The sequence below is a fragment of the Pecten maximus genome, chromosome 1 (assembly GCF_902652985.1).
Source record: "Pecten maximus chromosome 1, xPecMax1.1, whole genome shotgun sequence".
Classification (NCBI taxonomy): domain Eukaryota; kingdom Metazoa; phylum Mollusca; class Bivalvia; order Pectinida; family Pectinidae; genus Pecten; species Pecten maximus.
In genome coordinates this window covers 23,081,065-23,100,450 of record NC_047015.1, presented here as the reverse complement: position 1 = coordinate 23,100,450, position 19,386 = coordinate 23,081,065, and the positions used below count along the sequence as shown (strand labels likewise).

Genomic DNA, 19,386 nt, shown 5'->3' with positions numbered 1-19,386 from the left:
TATGAAAGTAGCCCTGAGAAATGTTGGCCTTGGTGACGATAACAAAATTCAGGAAAGGGGAGCAAACTATCGAATTTACATTGACTTGACATGATTCTTACGAAAAATCATTAGCTTTTGAAGTGTTGCCTTCACAAGTTCTGACCGTATACAGCAACAATGCTTTCTATCATGTACGAGTTGCATGTAGACTTTCCGTAACCTTTCCACGTGTGGGAACGTCCACAGCTAATTAGATGTGATAAGAATACGATATTGTCGTCAAGCCAAGTCCATGTAGAATAAGTTGCTATCTAGCGCGGAGGCAGATACATCGCCTTGTTGACATGGGTATCTCCGGAATGGTGCCGTTTATACACACCATGTGTCACGAGGCCAGTCACACTTTCCAGATATTTTATTCATGGATTCTATCCTCGTAAAGTTATGACCACAGTACATACTTCTTCACGTATTCCAGACAATACATCAATACATCTGTCGATTTTCATCTTTTATTGAAATAATTTGCTGTCTCGTTTGTTCCCTTATTTCGTCCCGATTAAATAAGCTGTATCCAAACTCAAAGTAAGTTATCGAAATATTTTGTTATAGACTTTAAATATTGCCCATAAGAAGTGTTAACACTTGTAAACTGACTTTATAAGAAAGCGCTAACACAGCTGGATGGAAAAGATACATTCTGTACGTAAAGGCGACAAGGAGAAGACATCAAATCAAGGACAAGTATCCTGACCCTAATTATAGATATGTACAATAAAATGAACAATATGCCAAATTTTCCAGAGGAGTGTATCTTTGTTGTATCAAACGAGATCACGGAAAGGCATGTTGGATAGGTAGTCAGGTTAGGTTGTATTTACTCGGGGGAATGGCCATATATATCAAAAGACTCTTAATCAGAGCTGATGTTGTCTAGTTGATTACTAAGGAGTAGGGACACTTATGACATTCAGGACATGAACAGGAACATGTAGACTCTGTCAGCAGGGCAGGCCCTTAACAGGGACATGAAGACTCCGTCAGCAGGGCAGGCCCTTAACAGGGACATGGAGACTCCGTCAGCAGGGCAGGCCCTTAACGGGGACATGAAGACTCCGTCAGCAGGGCAGGCCCTTAACGGGGACATGAAGACTCCGTCAGCAGGGTAGGCCATGAACAGGGACATGTAGACTCCGTCAGCAGGGCAGGCCCTTAACAGGGACATGTAGACTCCGTCAGCAGGGCAGGCCCTTAACAGGGACATGTAGACTCCGTCAGCAGGGTAGGCCATGAACAGAGACATGTAGACTCCGTCGGCAGGGTAGGCCATGAACAGGGACATGAAGACTCCGTCAGCAGGACAGGCCCTTAACGGGGACATGTAGACTCCGTCAGCAGGGTAGGCCATGAACAGAAACATGTAGACTCCGTCAGCAGGGCAGGCCCTTTACAGGGACATGTAGACTCCGTCAGCAGGGTAGGCCATGAACAGGGACATGTAGACTCCGTCAGCAGGGTAGGCCATGAACAGGGACATGTAGACTCCGTCAGCAGGGTAGGCCATGAACAGGGACATGTAGACTCCGTCAGCAGGGTAGGCCATGAACAGGGACATGTAGACTCCGTCAGCAGGGCAGGCCCTTTACAGGGACATGAAGACTCCGTCAGCAGGGTAGGCCATGAACAGGGACATGTAGACTCCGTCAGCAGGGTAGGCCCTTAACGGGGACATGAAGACTCCGTCAGCAGGGTAGGCCATGAACAGGGACATGTAGACTCCGTCAGCAAGGTAGGCCATGAACAGGGACATGTAGACTCCGTCAGCAGGGTAGGCCATGAACAGGGACATGTAGACTCCGTCAGCAGGGTAGGCCATGAACAGGGACATGTAGACTCCGTCAGCAGGGTAGGCCATGAACAGGGACATGTAGACTCCGTCAGCAGGGTAGGCCATGAACAGGGACATGTAGACTCCGTCAGCAGGGCAGGCCCTTTACAGGGACATGAAGACTCCGTCAGCAGGGTAGGCCCTTAACGGGGTTATGAAGACTCCGTCAGCAGGGTAGGCCATGAACAGGGACATGTAGACTCCGCCAGCAGGGTAGGCCATGAACAGGGACATGTAGACTCCGTCAGGAGGGTAGGCCATGAACAGGGACATGTAGACTCCGTCAGCAGGGCAGGCCCTTTACAGGGACATGAAGACTCCGTCAGCAGGGTAGGCCATGAACAGACACATGTAGACTCCGCCAGCAGGGTAGGCCATGAACAGGGACATGTAGACTCCGTCAGCAGGGTAGGCCATGAACAGGGACATGTAGACTCCGTCAGCAGGGCAGGCCCTTAACGGGGTTATGAAGACTCCGTCAGCAGGGCAGGCCCTTAACATGGGACATGTAGACTCCGTCAGCAGGGTAGGCCATGAACAGGGACATGTAGACTCCGTCAGCAGGGCAGGCCCTTTACAGGGACATGAAGACTCCGTCAGCAGGGTAGGCAATGAACAGGGACATGTAGACTCCGTCAGCAGGGTAGGCCATGAACAGGGACATGTAGACTCCGTCAGGAGGGTAGGCCATGAACAGGGACATGTAGACTCCGTCAGCAGGGCAGGCCCTTTACAGGGACATGAAGACTCCGTCAGCAGGGTAGGCCATGAACAGGGACATGTAGACTCCGTCAGCAGAGTAGGCCATGAACAGGGACATGGAGACTCCGTCAGCAGGGAAGGCCATGAACAGAGACATGAAGACTCCGTCAGCAGGGAAGGCCATCATTTTAGAAATCTTATGAACCGCATCATGCTATCAGCTATTTTTTCTACATCAATTGACTACGCCATCACAAACCGAAGGCTCCTGGATTTTTTGATGTCTTGACCATCCAGTACAAGACCAAATATGCTTTTAGGCATCAAGCTATTTTGCTTTCGAAAAGGCCTTCAATTTCCCCTTGACGTTCCAAAGCAAGTTAGCATCGACAGCCAAACCCTTGGATTCTGACCATGGGGAGGATGAATGACAGGGCATCCAGTTGACCCTTGACTTTTAGCAATTTCAGAAGTCAAATAACTATTTCTGAGAAATCTGAAGGGCCAAAACATATGTCAATAGACATGTCCCTTCAAACAAAAGAGTCAGATCTCAATTTTGGGAGTCAAAAACATACTCTCAAGGGTCTACTGGATGCCCTGAATGATAGTTTACTGGACTTTTGGGTGTGGTCAGTCCATTTTCGTTTACCCGTATACATGTCTGTATTTAAACGGGCCCATTTTGATACGCCTCACCTTTCCGGAACCCGTATAAGATTAGAGGACATTAGTCAAAGTTTGGCTTTTAAATTGAGGGAATTGTCTGCGCTCATTAAGATCCCATATTTCAAAGAAGTACCTGTCAACACCCCATTATAAACCAGAGATAGGTATTAGGCCCCGGGAGATCGTATCAACAGGTTCCCGTTAACGAGCCTCACACTTACTGGCGGAGTTACATCTCGCTGTGATGCAATACAGCGTACCTGTACTTCACTTTTGTTCCGCTAGTGAAAAACAGACCTTTGTATTCAAAGACAAAAAATAGCATTTGCTAAAAACATCCGGACATTTTCAGCCTCGTTTAGAGTAAAGTGCTCACAAAAAGGCGATGAAAACATAAAACCGCCGGTTCACTGGTACCAACGGGAACGCCAATGGTTAAGATGTAACATTTCAAAACATTCGACAGCCACCAATATTAATACAATAATCAGCAACCAAACTGAAGTCAGCATACATTGTCGGGATTATAAGGCTGGCTACAGCGGCTGTTGTGTATCTAAGTTTCACTGATGAACTAGTGTTGACGGGTCCTGTCATATCTGTCTGTCAAGGGAGGGGCTATACGCGTCGACGTTTAACGGGATGTCAAAAATCTTATCTATATTATGTTGACCTTGATGAGGAAGATTCATCATCGCTCGACTGTTTATTAAGGTCGGACTAGGTGAAGCCCTGTGTAAATCAGGCACATTTGTCACTCCCTTACAGTGGCCCTTATCCACCCACCAGATGGCGCTGGTGTAGAATGGCCATCTCTGTGGTGCCGGGTTATCCCTGGTAGGAGTTGTTTGAATCTGCCAGATATTACAATAAGCATAAATTCTCACAAATCAAAAGGTTACCATATGGCATTAAGAGCGAGAGAAAAGGGGTCTGGTTATCAGAAAACATTTACAAACGTCTGGCACGCTCCTGGGCGGCATGGATGGTAAGTACGCTGTGGCGAATGACCGCCGTCGACCAGACACCACCAGTTGACCATTGTGTTCGGAGGTACAGAGAGAGTACTTTTGGGGGGAGAATGACGTCAAAGCAAATTTACAACAGTTCAAGCACACTGTCTGTATCTGCTCTCAAAACACACAGACCCAGATATGACGCCAATTATGTCTACGTCACATTTAACCAAGATAACACGATCGGAATTCTTAGGCTTTCTGTCTATTTACTGAAGAAGGAAAGCTGACACAAATCCATATACTTACTCTCTATCAATAACGAGACAGTCGACTCCGGCGGGGTCAGCAGCCACAATACTGGCCGTCCGGACATCTTCCCTGTAAAACAAGCAAATCATTCTCTCATTTTGTAAAAGAAAAAAAAAATCAACTAATTAATGCCTTGCCCACGTAACTGTCAAGCCTTTTGTCAGTCGCAGAAATCCGATTCCTGGTTCAAATGTCGCCATTTAAATTTACATCGTTTTATCATTTTTTATTGAATAAACAGCGAACATTAATTACCGATAACGAGATATTAAAACGATCATTGTTTTATTTCCAGATAGGTAAAATGACGTGATATGTCGGTGTATGTGTTTATCGTAAGATGTTCTATATTGCCGGATTATCGGCCATCTTGACATGTCGTGACCACCTTATGTCTGGGCGTTACAGACCGAGGTTCCCTGCTGGTTCCCGCGGGCTAATGTTTACCTTACTTCAACGCTAAATTGAACGTCAATGTTCCGTAGACGCTGAGGCATCTTTCGAAAGGATTACAGTCGAAATTGGATTAATGGAAGGCGAGGCGGATACAGATATGAGGAGGAGGAGGGGGATCACAGTCTGAAGGAAGGATTACTGGTGTAGGGGGGGGGGGGGGGGTTAGGGAGGAGAGAATACTCAGTATTTTCACATATAACAGCAAGAAAACTGGATAAACTATCAGAGGAGATTACAGGCCCGGGCCATCGCCCTGACGCGGTCAGAGGCCCAGAGTCTCGCATGGGTGGGAACCGACATCAAACGTAGGTGGATTCACAGACGTTTCAGAATCCGAGAATGATTGATTGAACTCTATATTTATGAAGTAGAACAATGTATAATCCATAAAATGAGAAATGAAGCTTAAAAATTGCACGCGGCACTGAAAATAAAAACATAGCAATGTCATCTACTTCGGTATGTGAACTCATTATAGTTACACCTACATATAGAGGTTATATTGTCCTTGGGACGGTTAAATTATAGTTACACCTAAATATAGAGGTTATATTGTCCTTGGGACGGTTAAATTATAGTTACACCTAAATATAGAGGTTATATTGTCCTTTGGACTGTTACATTATAGTTACACCTAAATATAGAGGTTATATTGTCCTTGGGACTGTTACATTATAGTTACACCTAAATATAGAGGTTATATTGTCCTTGGGACTGTTACATTATAGTTACACCTAAATATAGAGGTTATATTGTCCTTGGGACTGTTACATTATAGTTACACCTAAATATAGAGGTTATATTGTCCTTGGGACTGTTACATTATAGTTACACCTAAATATAGAGGTTATATTGTCCTTGGGACGGTTAAATTATAGTAACACCTAAATATTAGAAGTAAGATTGTCCTTTGCAGCTTGTTCCGCAACTTCAATAACACTAAACATTAGGTTTGACTTTCCCCTCTTGTACTGCTTTGGTTCGAATAGACAGATTGTCACTTCCGTATTCACATCAAGAAAATGTTTGATTGTTTCCTATCGGTAGCTTTAAAAAGGATGAAAATCAACAAATTGGCCTGTAATTGGTATCTCGCGTGGCCTTGATATAAAGTACATCTATTCCTGTCCGTTATCTGGACTAGGTAGCCGCACTTCCGCCAACTAAGACGTCACGTGTTGATATTGTACAGCTTTATCATAAACACAAATATTATTCTTATTTCGAACGAGCTTTACTCACGTGCAGATAAATCAAATACATGTACCTATACATAAAACGTGAATACAGCACGCGCAGCGACGGTCAGTCTGTAAACGCGTACAGTTCATGTGGTCAGTGATCAATCTAATAATACGAAGTGCTGTTCAGCAGGGCGTGTCTACAGGAATTTCGGTTTTATTTTCTTCCTGTGTAACAATACAAGAATAGACAAAAGGCGCTAAATCCGTACAGTAGTTACACAATGACAGTCATTAAAGGGGAATGGGCCAGTTAACGGAGAATATTTAACAAACATCCCACAGAATACCGTTGAACACCGGCGCCATCACCTTGTAAATGTTGGGTTCCCAGACATATGTATATTTAACTGGCCAGTACATGGCGATCTACTGCTGTCGGGGTTGGCACTCGACCCCTCCCTGATTCGCCGACTTAATGCGTGTCATATTGAACCCGTTTATACATCTTTGCATCAGTGCTCCATACGCCAAAAACGCACGCGATTGCCTTCCAAAGCTCACAATATATCCAACATTTTTTAAACAAGCGCTATTTTTAGTGCTTTGAAGAGGTGATGAGTCATTGGGGATTACAGTTGCGATAACCTTCAGCAGACTCCGTACCGTTCAATATCAATCTGGTTTGGCATTTCCTTCTATACTTACAGAACCTTGATGACCGACCAGACAAAATGACCGCTGCCAATCACTGATATTTAAAGTTTTTATTTTGAAGGGTGCTTACTATATATAACCGGTAGATTACTGGTCCTTAACCTTGAGAAATTGTGACGATTAGTCGAGTAGGCCTAAGTCTATTTTTATTTCTTCATTTTGTGAATCATTCTTTAAAACCCAATAAGCCCCGTTAATGGAGAACGTACCGCGGATTCTGTGAGAGGGATTTAAGACGCCGGAGCTCCAGAATCATAAGGACCATATCTGACCCCGTTATAGGGTGTATGGGTTTTACAGTATCAGCCTATGGGGAGATCCATACATCAAATACTATATTTTGTTATACAACGAAAGAACGGGACAATTTGTGACCTTAATCAGTACCGGGTCTAGCCTTGAGGAGAAACCTTCATAACTGTGTATCATGATTCATCCTATAAACAAGACTGCTGAAAACAATCTGGTCTAATAATACCTTAATATATAACATGTACCGTCATTTTATACACAGAATGTGACGATTGTGACGCCCTCTGGTGAGAATGCTATTTTTGGCATGTTATAACTTTGTAGTTATGGCATTGTGCACGTGCATTATACGCCATATCAACAGCTAATTCTGATACACGCCAGTGTCTTAAAACGAGATCTGGTGATTGGTTTTCATTTACAAATTACAAAGTAATTTATTATCAAGAGAAAGTGTCGACATTACATGATATTCATATAATAGATAATTGCTATTTCACGATTATGTAATATAGAAAGGCTCATTTCAACGAAGATGTACAAAGGAAGTATTCTAACTGGATTTCTGAGAGGGTGGATGTAACCTCGGGTCAGGCGTCTGTACGCGAGTCATGTTTCCGTCATCCACTGTTTAAGCATTCTATTTGATGATTCGCTACATCAAGTTTTTATGATATGTACACAATGGCGCCACTTTTCTGTTATATCATGAGTGAGAACGGTTATCTCATACTTTATTATAGATATTTGTACATGCACACATAATCTATTTTACACAATTACAGGTACACTTCTGCTTCTGTTTTGACTCTTACCTCCGTCCGCACTATAACAATGAGTACAAGGTTTAAAAAAAAAAAAACAGTTTTCGATGTGAGGAGGATGGCGTGGTTATCCCTACACTGACTAAGCTGAGATAAAGAGGCGGTTTCCAAGTAGAGGTGTCTGATCCCTACTCCTCTAGAATAGTTCGCCAAAAGTTCGACTGTAATGTATTTCTTGCTATCTTCACAACTAAAGTACAAGGCAATCTGTCAGTGCATTTCGTCACGTTTGTGTACCAAATGCTCGGATGTGACAGTTAAGCTGCAAACGTCAGATGAGCATGTCTGTGGCAAATGAACTGCATTAGTCAAACTAATTCTACAGTTGATGGAACGTTTACGTACCTGCCGCGTTCGCCTATATTCGGCAGATATACTTGTGAATGTCCGACGGTTTGACAGGCTTTAAGTCTTGAAATGCTCGACTTATCAAGTTCACTAGAACCGTTTAACAGACGAAAGGAATTATCGAAAAGCTCTGTCGGCTATTTTTGAATCATTTTAAGAAACCTGTTGTTATCATCTAAACATTAACCCTTTTTTGCTACAAGGCTGTGACTGGAAATTATTTGCGAAAATAATTATGTGAAAAAATATGTAAATAATAATTACTTATGAAGTTGAAACAGATTGAAATACACGCATTACTTTGCGGTTTTGTTACAAGGTAACGATACACACAAACAGTGGCGCAATACTCCGTGGCCTTGATACAAGGTAACAATTTACACGAACAGTGCCATCTTTCTTTGTCGCCTTGTTACAAGGTTAACATTCTCAAACTATTAACATTTGTGTTGTACGTACCCCTGTAAAGCTCGTTCTCCAAAGAACTCGCCCCTTTGTAGGAAGCGAATCACCTGGTCATCTCCGGCTTTCGATGTCTTCTTTGTGACCTTCACCTGACGACACAGAGATACGCAGACATTAACAACCACAGGTGATGTCTTCATTGAACAAAGAATGGGTTTAAAGAGACAAGTGTTTTGTTTTCACTGGTATATTGATATGCTATTTTTTTCCATCGAAAAAAGCTGTGAGACGCCGATTAGCAGTAAGAAGACATATTTACAATGGTTTAAAATGAAAACATACGGAACAAAACAATAAAAGACATTATGAAGTAGACCTAATCTAGTAGGGACATCTGCTTACCTTGCCCTTGGCGATGATATAGAATGTGTCCCCGCGCGCCCCCTGTCGTATAATGTAATCGCCATTGTTGTAGTGAGCCTGAAATAGAAACATGTCATTTTATCATTTGGTCACAAGTCAAATGGTCAATCTGCCCATCGATTTCATAATTTCAAAATATAGTTGTACGGTGAATGTTTTGCATTGCAGAAGGACGGAAAACATCGTATTGTTTTAGTAAATTTGTAAATACATCTTTACATACTAATTTGACACAGGGGAAATGTTCTGGAAATATTTGCAGCAACTTCGCTAGCCAAAGATGTTCGATAAGATACTGTTATTTTCCGAAAGGAACATTCCCTGGCTAGGAAAGTTGTATTTGTATAAGCTAGGGTAACATTTTGTTAAGATGAGTCTATAAAACATTCGTATATACAGTTGAAGGTGCTGTGTAAGTTTAGTAAACATCAATGTGTCGTATCTGAATAGCGTACTCCTTGTTAATACATGGATTTACGTACATTTTATTTATGTGACATTGTTTAAGGAGGAGGCAGACACTCCAGCTGCTGCCACCTACAGTCTTAAAACGGAACGATGACATAGGGAATGGCTATCCCAATATAAGTACGTCATTTCAATATGACGTCAAATTACATAATTATCACACTGATGTTTCTGCCAATATTTTCGTGTGTGTTGTTAGATGTTCCGGAAATCATTCTAAAATTAGTCGTTTGTGATACAGACCATAGAATTACGGTGCTTGTTATTGTTATAGTACTAACGCGGGAATAACTCGAAATAATGAGCACGAGGAAGAGGCACGTGTATCTTAGCTCTTAATTGCCGCGATACAAATGTCTTTGATTGTAGCGAGGAAAGTTATCAGGGTCAGTGGGCTAACAGGCGTCTTTATCAAGCCACAGTAACCATGTCGGCTCATCATCAATTAGCATTCAAACAAGGGCATCGCCGGTATCAGGAATCATCAGCATGTACCGTGCTTCTGAAGCGTTCTTACGACCCGGATTTATCCAAACTATATTTATACAATTTATCAGACCCAGGTAAAACAATTTTATACTAAAGTTTTATAAGACCAGGTTCGTCCCTATTTCATCAGACCCAAGATCTATTGCGATTGGTCAGATAAGATTATAGAGATTTATAACAAGGTTTACACAGATTTATCCGACATGTGCATATTGCGTTATAAAACGATGTTGTCAGTTGTGAGGTGGTACTGCATTTTTAGCACATATGGTTTATACTGATCACGTGGTAACATCTGCTGAGCACCTACAAACCTGCTATATAGCGAGGTAAGGCAGGGACAGGTGAACTGCTATGATTTTATCATCGGTTTTGGTTGGAATTAAATTATCTGTATAGTAGAGTAAAACATTGTACTGAAACGTTATTAGTGGACAGGCTTATGATTTTCCGTTGTTAAAAACAATGTAGTTTGTTTGTTGAAATCACCAACTAAAAACTGTAATTGGTTAAGTTTTGGTGACATTCTTCTTGAAAATTTATCTGAATCCAACAAAATTCAATTATCGATTTCGATTTGTGTTTGTATAACTTAACCGACATATTTGTACACACGTGTGCACAGTTAAACGAAATATATACAGTTATGTCGGGTATCGTTTCATAATAATAAAAAAAAAATGAACGGGCAAAATGTTTCTGTCACTGTCAAATTAACCATGTTTTTCTGTCAGACGCGAATGAGAACATGAAGACAATTCTGTAATTTAGTACGCAGAATAGTAGGCAACACAGGACGATAATCCGGGGTTTACCAAAGTAATATGTCAAAACAAACGTATTTACTTGTTTAACACATCACTGTATATTTCCCTTCGCGTTCCCTGGCTTTGTTTTACGTGTCGAGAATTTCCTAGACATTCCTGACCACCATCTTATCGATATCGTGTTTATACTACACATATATATCACCTACGGGCTGATTGGATACAAAAATTAACCGAGAGCCCACAACCCAACAGTCGTATGCATTAATCCTCATGATCGATCGTTACATCTCAAGTGTCTTTAAAAAACGTAGTATAGGAGGAACATGAGCATTTTAAGCAGTGCTAAAGACATCAGGATGAGCACTGCTAGAGACATAGGGATAAACAATGCTTAAGACAAGGATGAGCACTGCTAGAGATATAGGGATAAACAATGCTTAAGACAAGGATGAGCACTGCTAGAGCCATAGGGATAAACAATGCTTAAGACAATGATGAGCACTGCTAGAGCCATAGGGATAAACAATGCTTAAGACAAGGATGAGCACTGCTAGAGATATAGGGATAAACAATGCTTAAGACAAGGATGAGCACTGCTAGAGCCATAGGGATAAACAATGCTAAAGACATCAGGATGAGCACTGCTAGAGACATAGGGATAAACAATGCTTAAGACAAGGATGAGCACTGCTAGAGATATAGGGATAAACAATGCTTAAGACAAGGATGAGCACTGCTAGAGCCATAGGGATAAACAATGCTTAAGATAATGATGAGCACTGCTAGAGCCATAGGGATAAACAATGCTTAAGACAATGATGAGCACTGCTAGAGACATAGGGATAAACAATGCTTAAGACAAGGATGAGCACTGCTAGAGATATAGGGATAAACAATGCTTAAGACAAGGATGAGCACTGCTAGAGACATAGGGATAAACAATGCTTAAGACAAGGATGAGCACTGCTAGAGACATAGGGATAAACAATGCTTAAGACAATGATGAGCACTGCTAGAGCCATAGGGATAAACAATGCTTAAGACAATGATGAGCACTGCTAGAGACATAGGGATAAACAATGCTTAAGACAATGATGAGCACTGCTAGAGACATAGGGATGAACAATGCTTAAGACAAGGATGAGCACTGCTAGAGATATAGGGATGGACAATGCTTAAGACAAGGATGAGCACTGCTAGAGACATAGGGATGAACAATGCTTAAGACAAGGATGAGCACTGCTAGAGACATAGGGATGAACAATGCTTAAGACAAGGATGAGCACTGCTAGAGACATAGGGATGGACAATGCTTAAGACAAGGATGAGCACTGCTAGAGACATAGGGATGAACAATGCTTAAGACAAGGATGAGCACTGCTAGAGACATAGGGATGAACAATGCTTAAGACAAGGATGAGCACTGCTAGAAACGTTTGGGTGACGCGTGAAGTAGGATTTGATTTTATCCTCTTGAATTTATTTTGTGTGTGTATATATACTTTAGAGACATTGCTTTAAAAAGCTAATTTGTATTGTTCTAAAATGAATTAATATATTTATTATTTAAAAGTCATTAAAACTAATACAGGTGAGAAGCCTGGGCCTGTAAGATTCAAGGGTTTTATTAGATGAAGGTGGTAGTTATAACATCTTGAGATGTGATACAAGATAAGGAAATGAGAGCGAAACTGTAACAGCCTACTAGGGAAGCCAAGAGGGGTGGCCATAAGCAGTGATGTACCTCCTACGGAGATTTGTCCTGGAGAAAAGTAGTCCACGGAAACACAAGATCTGATGGACAGAGTTATCACAGATTACACCGTAACATTTGGGCGTAGGGGTATAATGTAGGATAAAGGGGAGGTAGCACGCGAGCTCCACGGTCTGATACTCAGTTATCTGTACCCCTAACCGGCCTCTATCTTTGAAACCATTCCGGGGGAGGCTGAGTCACGGTCCAAAGACCTAGACCAGACAGAGTCGATATTCACACTCAAATACCCAAATCTCACCACTTCAACTAATCAGGCTTTAATTTTCTCGTTATTCTGATCTTTTACTAAAGTCAAGTGAAGACTGTTTACGAAATACCGACAGGGAATCGTCGTTTTTATGTTTAATAATAAATTCTACGATAAACCAGACGTAGTCGATAAACACTTGGCTTGAAAGGTTATATAATGTAAGCTGAAATAGGGAACACAAACAAACTCTGAGCACGTGATGGTAGATCCTTGACAACCAAAACAAACCCATCTAACGACATATATATAACGTAAGTATAGCTGGACACCCTAAAGTCTGTACCTCATACAGTTAGACACCCTAAAGTCTGTACCCCATACAGTTAGACACCCTAAAGTCTGCACCATATACAGTTAGACACCCTAAAGTCTGTACCCCATACAGTTAGACACCCTAAAGTCTGTACCACATACAGTTAGACACCCTAAAGTCTGCACCATATACAGTTAGACACCCTAAAGTCTGTACCCCATACAGTTAGACACCCTAAAGTATGTACCCCATACAGTTAGACACCCTAAAGTATGTACCCCATACAGTTAGACACCCTAAAGTCTGTACCATATACAGTTAGACACCCTAAAGTCTGCACCATATACAGTTAGACACCCTAAAGTGTGTACCCCATACAGTTAGACACCCTAAAGTCTGTACCACATACAGTTAGACACCCTAAAGTCTGTACCCCATACAGTTAGACACCCTAAAGTATGTACCCCATACAGTTAGACACCCTAAAGTCTGTATCCACATACGTGAACAACTTACTGCATCCAAATATTCGTATTTTATACAATTAAATAGGTATGACTGTTTTACACGGGTTTTCTTATCCAAAACATGCTCTATTTTTATATGCAGTCACATGCCTTTTAATTTTCCCATGGAAGACCCACGAACCCCTTTACTATACGTAAACACCAATGCCCCACCCTATTCCGTGGTCTCCCCCGCGCCCGGCCTCCATCATATGGCCTTCACTGGAATTTAAAACCATCACAAATAGCCGTTGTATTATATCTATGTTTGTGCCATTCTGATGGTTTTTTCGGACTGCAAAACATATTTATAAATGTCATCGTCAGCTACGAAATCAGACTTGTTTATAAGAAACTTATACTTATCAGATACACTTTGCACTTGATCATCTTTTTATTACCATGTTTGTATACACCACATTAAAAATGAAACATCAGGCAATAACAGTAAACAGTTTTAAAAACTGGGTCAGTATATATCTCGCCTACCAACAGGAAAACATTGGATATATTACAACATCTCAGTAGCGTCCACTCTGGGAATACGATCTCTGATGTTGTTTATCAGAATAAATAACTGGCACAAATTAACAGTTATATAGCCTGCCTCGTATTGTTTCCATTCATTGCATGATTAGTACATATATAATACTTCATACTAAACAAGAGATCCAAGATTAATCTTGCCAAACGCCTGAAGAAGCATCAATAAATCGTCAATTTTAATCATGTTAATTTATTCTAAAACTTGATCCAACGTCAATGGAAACCTGGGATGAACTCCTACGATAGTACGTCATAATGTTGTTAGAAATGATCGCGAAGATGATAAAATGTGACACTTTATTGACATAAGTTTAAATCTGACAGTCACTACATTAACCTTGTTTAAACGTGACACCAACAAGCTGCATGAAAACATTTCACCAGCGATACTTAAGAAATAACAGTTACAAACGCAAATCAAAATCGAAATGCAAATCTAATCTATCACACTCAGTATATATAGCATCACATTGATACCCATCAGTGAAAGTTGTTCTTAAGAAATAACGATACAATTGAAATCAGCCCGACAGCCGCCTTCTTCAATACCTTTTATCAAATATTAAACTTGATCTAATTAACAGCAGTTATAAACAAGTTAACAAGCTGAAACAGTGACGTACACAAAAGACTCATTGAAATCCCAACACGGTATCTTCGATTTACACTTCTCGATATATCCAAGTAACAAACTTTAAATGCCAAATTCGAAATGACCCATGGCGGCCATTTTGATATTACCAAGTTTGAAAACAAAGTGACATCCATACAAGTTAAAGTTTCTGAAGTTAAAAAAGGATATATTTTTCAGTACTTCAAAATTCTAAACGATCGCTGGTGACTATCTCGAATATTCGATTAATGATGCCGATATTCGCATTCAATTTTTTCCGTGGTTTAGAACTGTATGTTACGTAAAGTATGATATCACATACGTATATAAGGTCAGAGAGAACGTTGTAAATGTACACAGCTTTATGTACCCTTATTTGACCGCTAGGAGATCTTACCAAGGCAATGATCTAAGACATTGTTATCATAAGAATCTCACCTAGACAAGGAGCTAAGATATTGTGATCATTAGGAAATCTTACCTAGGCATGGGGCTAAGAAATTGTGATCATTATGAGATCTTACCTAGGCAAGAAGCTAAGATATTGTGATCATAAGGAAATCTTACCTAGGCAAGGAGCTAAGATATTGTGATCATAAGGAAATCTTACCTAGGCAAGAAGCTAAGATATTGTGATCATTAGGAAATCTTACCTAGGCATGGGGCTAAGATATTATGATACTTAGGAGATCGTACCTAGGCAAGAAGCTAATAAATTGTGTTGATAAGGAGATGTTACCTAGGCATGGAGCTACGTGATTCTGTTCGATAAAAATATAAATAAAAGGGTGATTCCGTACATCTGTGTTGATTATTAAGAGAATGGAGTTAGCAGCGAATTCGTTATTGGAGATATTGGATTCGATTAACGAATCCAGCCCCTTGCTGATTTCTGTTGCAGTGAATTTTAATTAGTATAATGTAAAAGTAGGTTATGCAGTTGGTATGTAACAGAGACAGGTCTATACCGTGACGGTAAAGGAAGAATGTCGCTATGTCCGTGCCGAGTGGTACGTCATACACTTTTACAACAATAATCTATGTTGTTTTATTTGATTTTTGTCTCAAGATTAATCATCAGTTTTAACATTCAATTTGAATTTTAACGTGTAATCACCACTTACCATGGTTTCCGTGAAACTGTTACCATACTTAGAGTACAAGCCGGCAGTAGACAATTCCCATGCTATCGACCCCTATCTTACGATGGTGAGAGAGATATCTATCTACAATTTGTTCCTCTTACTTAGGTCTGAGCAAGGTGAGAAGATAATAGGCAATGTGTAAGTACGTCTGGTCAATGTTACGGCGAGGTATTCTCAATAAACTCTTTTGTGTGAAAAAATAGACGCCGAACTTCACACGTTTATTAACAATGGAACGCTTTCAAAAGAAAAATGATTGATCAACTGATTGGGAATAATTTAGTGTCCTAACTGAATCAACCTAAACACGTATGCACGTGAACATGCATAGGAATTTCAATTGTTTCTTTTATATTTGAAAAAAAAAAAAAAAAAAATTAACTATACAGTATCTGAAAGTTGAAAGGTGTTCGAAGAAGAATGGCCCCTAATGCCGACTTATCTTTTATGTAGAACCCCTATTGTACCAGTAAGATTTGTAAGATTCCCTTTGCACTGTCATCGATCGTCTAGATACTTACTCTCTTAACATCACTGATTATCTACTGACAGTATCTGCTAATGATTATCGCTACATAGTTATGATTACAGATAATTAATAATCAAGCAAAAATGAAATTATTTTTTCTCTCTCTCTCTCTCTCACAAGGAGATTAATGTCACCACACAAACACGTAACGACATTTACACGACATTGTATATAGGTCAACGTGAATATTTGTTCAAATGCTATAAAATCTAATTCAAATGCTATCTATGAAAATATTTTAAAATCAAAACAGAAGACCGATGGAATAAGAAATATTTAAAACTTACCTCTTCGAGAACATCGGCGATTTTACTGAGCGATTCCTCTGGAAGATGTTTGAAGGTTGGGACGCTGTAATGTAAAACGTTTCGTCAGCACAAATCATTCACGTCGACTGATTTTACAAAATGCATTATTTTTTCACAAACACCGGTAAAAATTTTGCACAAAAAGAAAGTTTTGCAAAGAAGTGAAAAAAAAAATCTAAAGAAATGCAAAAATCCCCAACTCATTATGAAGTTAAGTTAAAGATTTTTTAACGACAAAATTTTATAAAACGACGTCCACACGGAATTGGTGTGACCTCTACACTCACTTTTTGGCTACGCGTTCGAACCTGCGTCTAATGAGCCGATTGTCCACCTCGGTCACTCGCATGCCAGCCGTGATTGTACATAACGTAATAAAACCATAACACAACCTTATATCCCACACAATATTGGTTCTCAGTCCCCAACGTCCCCTCGGCACCGTTAATCGTCTGTATCGGTAAATCCAATAGTAGACTGCCGAGACGAGGAGCTGGGCCGATGTATATAAGCACTGCACACCCTCCGTCAGATAACGGCTGTCGAGGCCGTGCTAAACAGGCAGGCATCAAAGCATATTGAGATGTCTAAATTCACTGATAAACTGTGGCCGGGTGCTTGTAGGTGAGAGGCCAGCTCGGCCCGTGGGGTACAGTTTAACGTAAACCTAAAGGAGGAAGAGGAGAAGGCGGAAAGTAGGAGGAGTGATGGTAGTGGCAGAGTTAGGTGGTGGAGGAAAGTAGGGGGGGGGGGGGGGGGGGGGGGGGGGGGGGGGGGAGGAGGTTGTAATGGAGGAGATGTTGGAGGATGTTGTGATGGATGAGATGTTGGGCGGTGTGCTGGCGGCGCTGTTGGCGTTTGTGCATGGCGGTGCTGTTGGAGTGTTGTTGTGTGGCGGCGCTGTTGGCGGCTGTTCTGCTGGCGGCGCTGTTGGCGGCTGTTTGCTGGCGGCGCTGTTGGGGCTGTTGTGCTGGGCGCTGTTGGCGGCGTTGTGCTGGCGGCGCTGTTGGCTGCTGTTGTGCTGGGGCGCCTTTGGGTTGCTGTTGTCGTGTTTGGGACGTGTGTGTGATGGAGGAGATGTTGGAGGACGTTGTGATGGAGGAGATGTTGGAGGATGTTGTGATGGAGATGTTGGAGGATGTTGTGATGGAGGAGATGTTGGAGGATGTTGTGATGGAGGAGATGTTGGAGGACGTTGTGATGGGGAGATGTTGGAGGTGTGATGGAGGAGATGTTGGAGGACGTTGTGATGGAGGAGATGTTGGAGGATGTTGTGATAGAGGAGATGTTGGAGGATGTTGTGATGGAGGAGATGTTGGAGGATGTTGTGATGGGGTGTTTGTGGCGGATTTGGTGTGATGGACGGATGTTGGGTGTTGTGGGGGCTGTTGGGGTTGGAGGGTGTGGGATTTGCGGTGTTTGTGGAGGAGTGTTGGGGTTGTGTGGGGTGTTGGGACGTTTGTGGCATGTTGGGGCTGTTGGCTGGCGCTGTTGTGCGTGTCTGGCGGCGCTGTTGGCGGCTGTTGTGCTGGCGGCGCTTTGTGCGGCTGGTTGTTGGTTGGCGGCGCTGTTGGCGGCTGTTTGTGCTGGCGGCGTCTGTTTGGGGCTGTTGTGTGTGGCGGCGCTGTTGGGGCTGTTGTGCTGGGCGCTGTTTGGCGGCTGTTTGTTGCTGGGCGCTGTTGGGCGTGTGTGGGGACTTGGTTGGGGTGGCGGCGCTGTTGGCGTGTGCTGGCGGCGCTGTTGGCGGCGTTGTGCTGGGGCGCTGTTGGCGGTTGTGCTGGCGGCTTTGGCGGCTGTTGTGCTGGCGGCGCTGTTTGGCGTTGTGCTGGCGGCGCTGTTGGCGGCTGTTGGCGTTGCTTGGCGGCGCTGTTGGCGGATGTGTGCGGTGTGCTGGCGGCGCTGTTGGCGGTGTGCTGGCGGCGCTGTTGGCGGCTGTTGTGCTGGCGGCCTGTTGGGCGCCGTTGTGCTGGCGGACGCTGTTGGCGGTGTGCTGGCGGCGCTGTTGGCGGTGTGGGCTGGCGGCGCTGTTGCGCGTGTGCTGGCGGCGCTGTTGGCGGCCGTTGTGCTGGCGGCGATGTTGGCGGTTGTGCTGGCGGCGCTGTTTGGCGGCTGTGTGCTGGCGGCCTGTTGGACGGAGGTTGTGATGGGGGAGATGTTGCAGGAGGTTGTGACGGAGGAGATGTTGGAGGATGTTGTGATCGAGGAGATGCTGGAGGACGTTAGAGCAAGAGAAGTGTGGGGGAGGCATTAGAGGACGAAGGGAGGAGGAAGAGAGTTTAGGGGAAGGAGGAAGTGTGGGCAGTGACGGAGACAGTAGTGAGAGGGAGGGGATGAGGTTGTAATGGAGAGAAATTTGGAGGAGGGAGGAGGTATTTGAGGATGACGGGGGAGAAGTGGGGAGGGGAGGATATACATCATTTCCTACAGGACCCAAGTTATCGTATACCTTATTCTTCAGTCCCATACCAATTCAAATTCTATCGGCAATGAGGCGGCAGGATAAATGGAATACGTACAAATTGACGACGAGACAATACATAGTAATGAACGTTAGATAGCAGGTCGGCGTGTAACAATCGTTTGTTCTGGCTGACGGGAACAATACATACTCTGGAAT

At 42.6% G+C, this 19,386-nt stretch overlaps 1 protein-coding gene across 8 annotated transcripts in view; it reads right to left on the bottom strand.

Moving 5' to 3' along the window:
* LOC117328060 (cGMP-dependent protein kinase 1-like) overlaps nucleotides 1-19,386 on the bottom strand; it is a 121,616-nt gene that overhangs the window by 16,082 nt on the left and 86,148 nt on the right. For all 8 annotated transcript variants that reach the window (XR_004532793.1, XR_004532794.1, XR_004532816.1 and 5 more), the window contains exons 5-8: nucleotides 16,749-16,812; nucleotides 9,095-9,172; nucleotides 8,747-8,841; nucleotides 4,507-4,578 (exon numbers count right to left, since the gene is read on the bottom strand). Coding sequence is in view for 3 of the 8 variants with exons in the window: in XM_033885400.1 (XP_033741291.1) it covers nucleotides 4,507-4,578; nucleotides 8,747-8,841; nucleotides 9,095-9,172; nucleotides 16,749-16,812 (309 nt within the window). In the remaining 5 variants the exon portion in view is untranslated. The remainder of the gene's footprint in view (nucleotides 1-4,506; nucleotides 4,579-8,746; nucleotides 8,842-9,094; nucleotides 9,173-16,748; nucleotides 16,813-19,386) is intronic.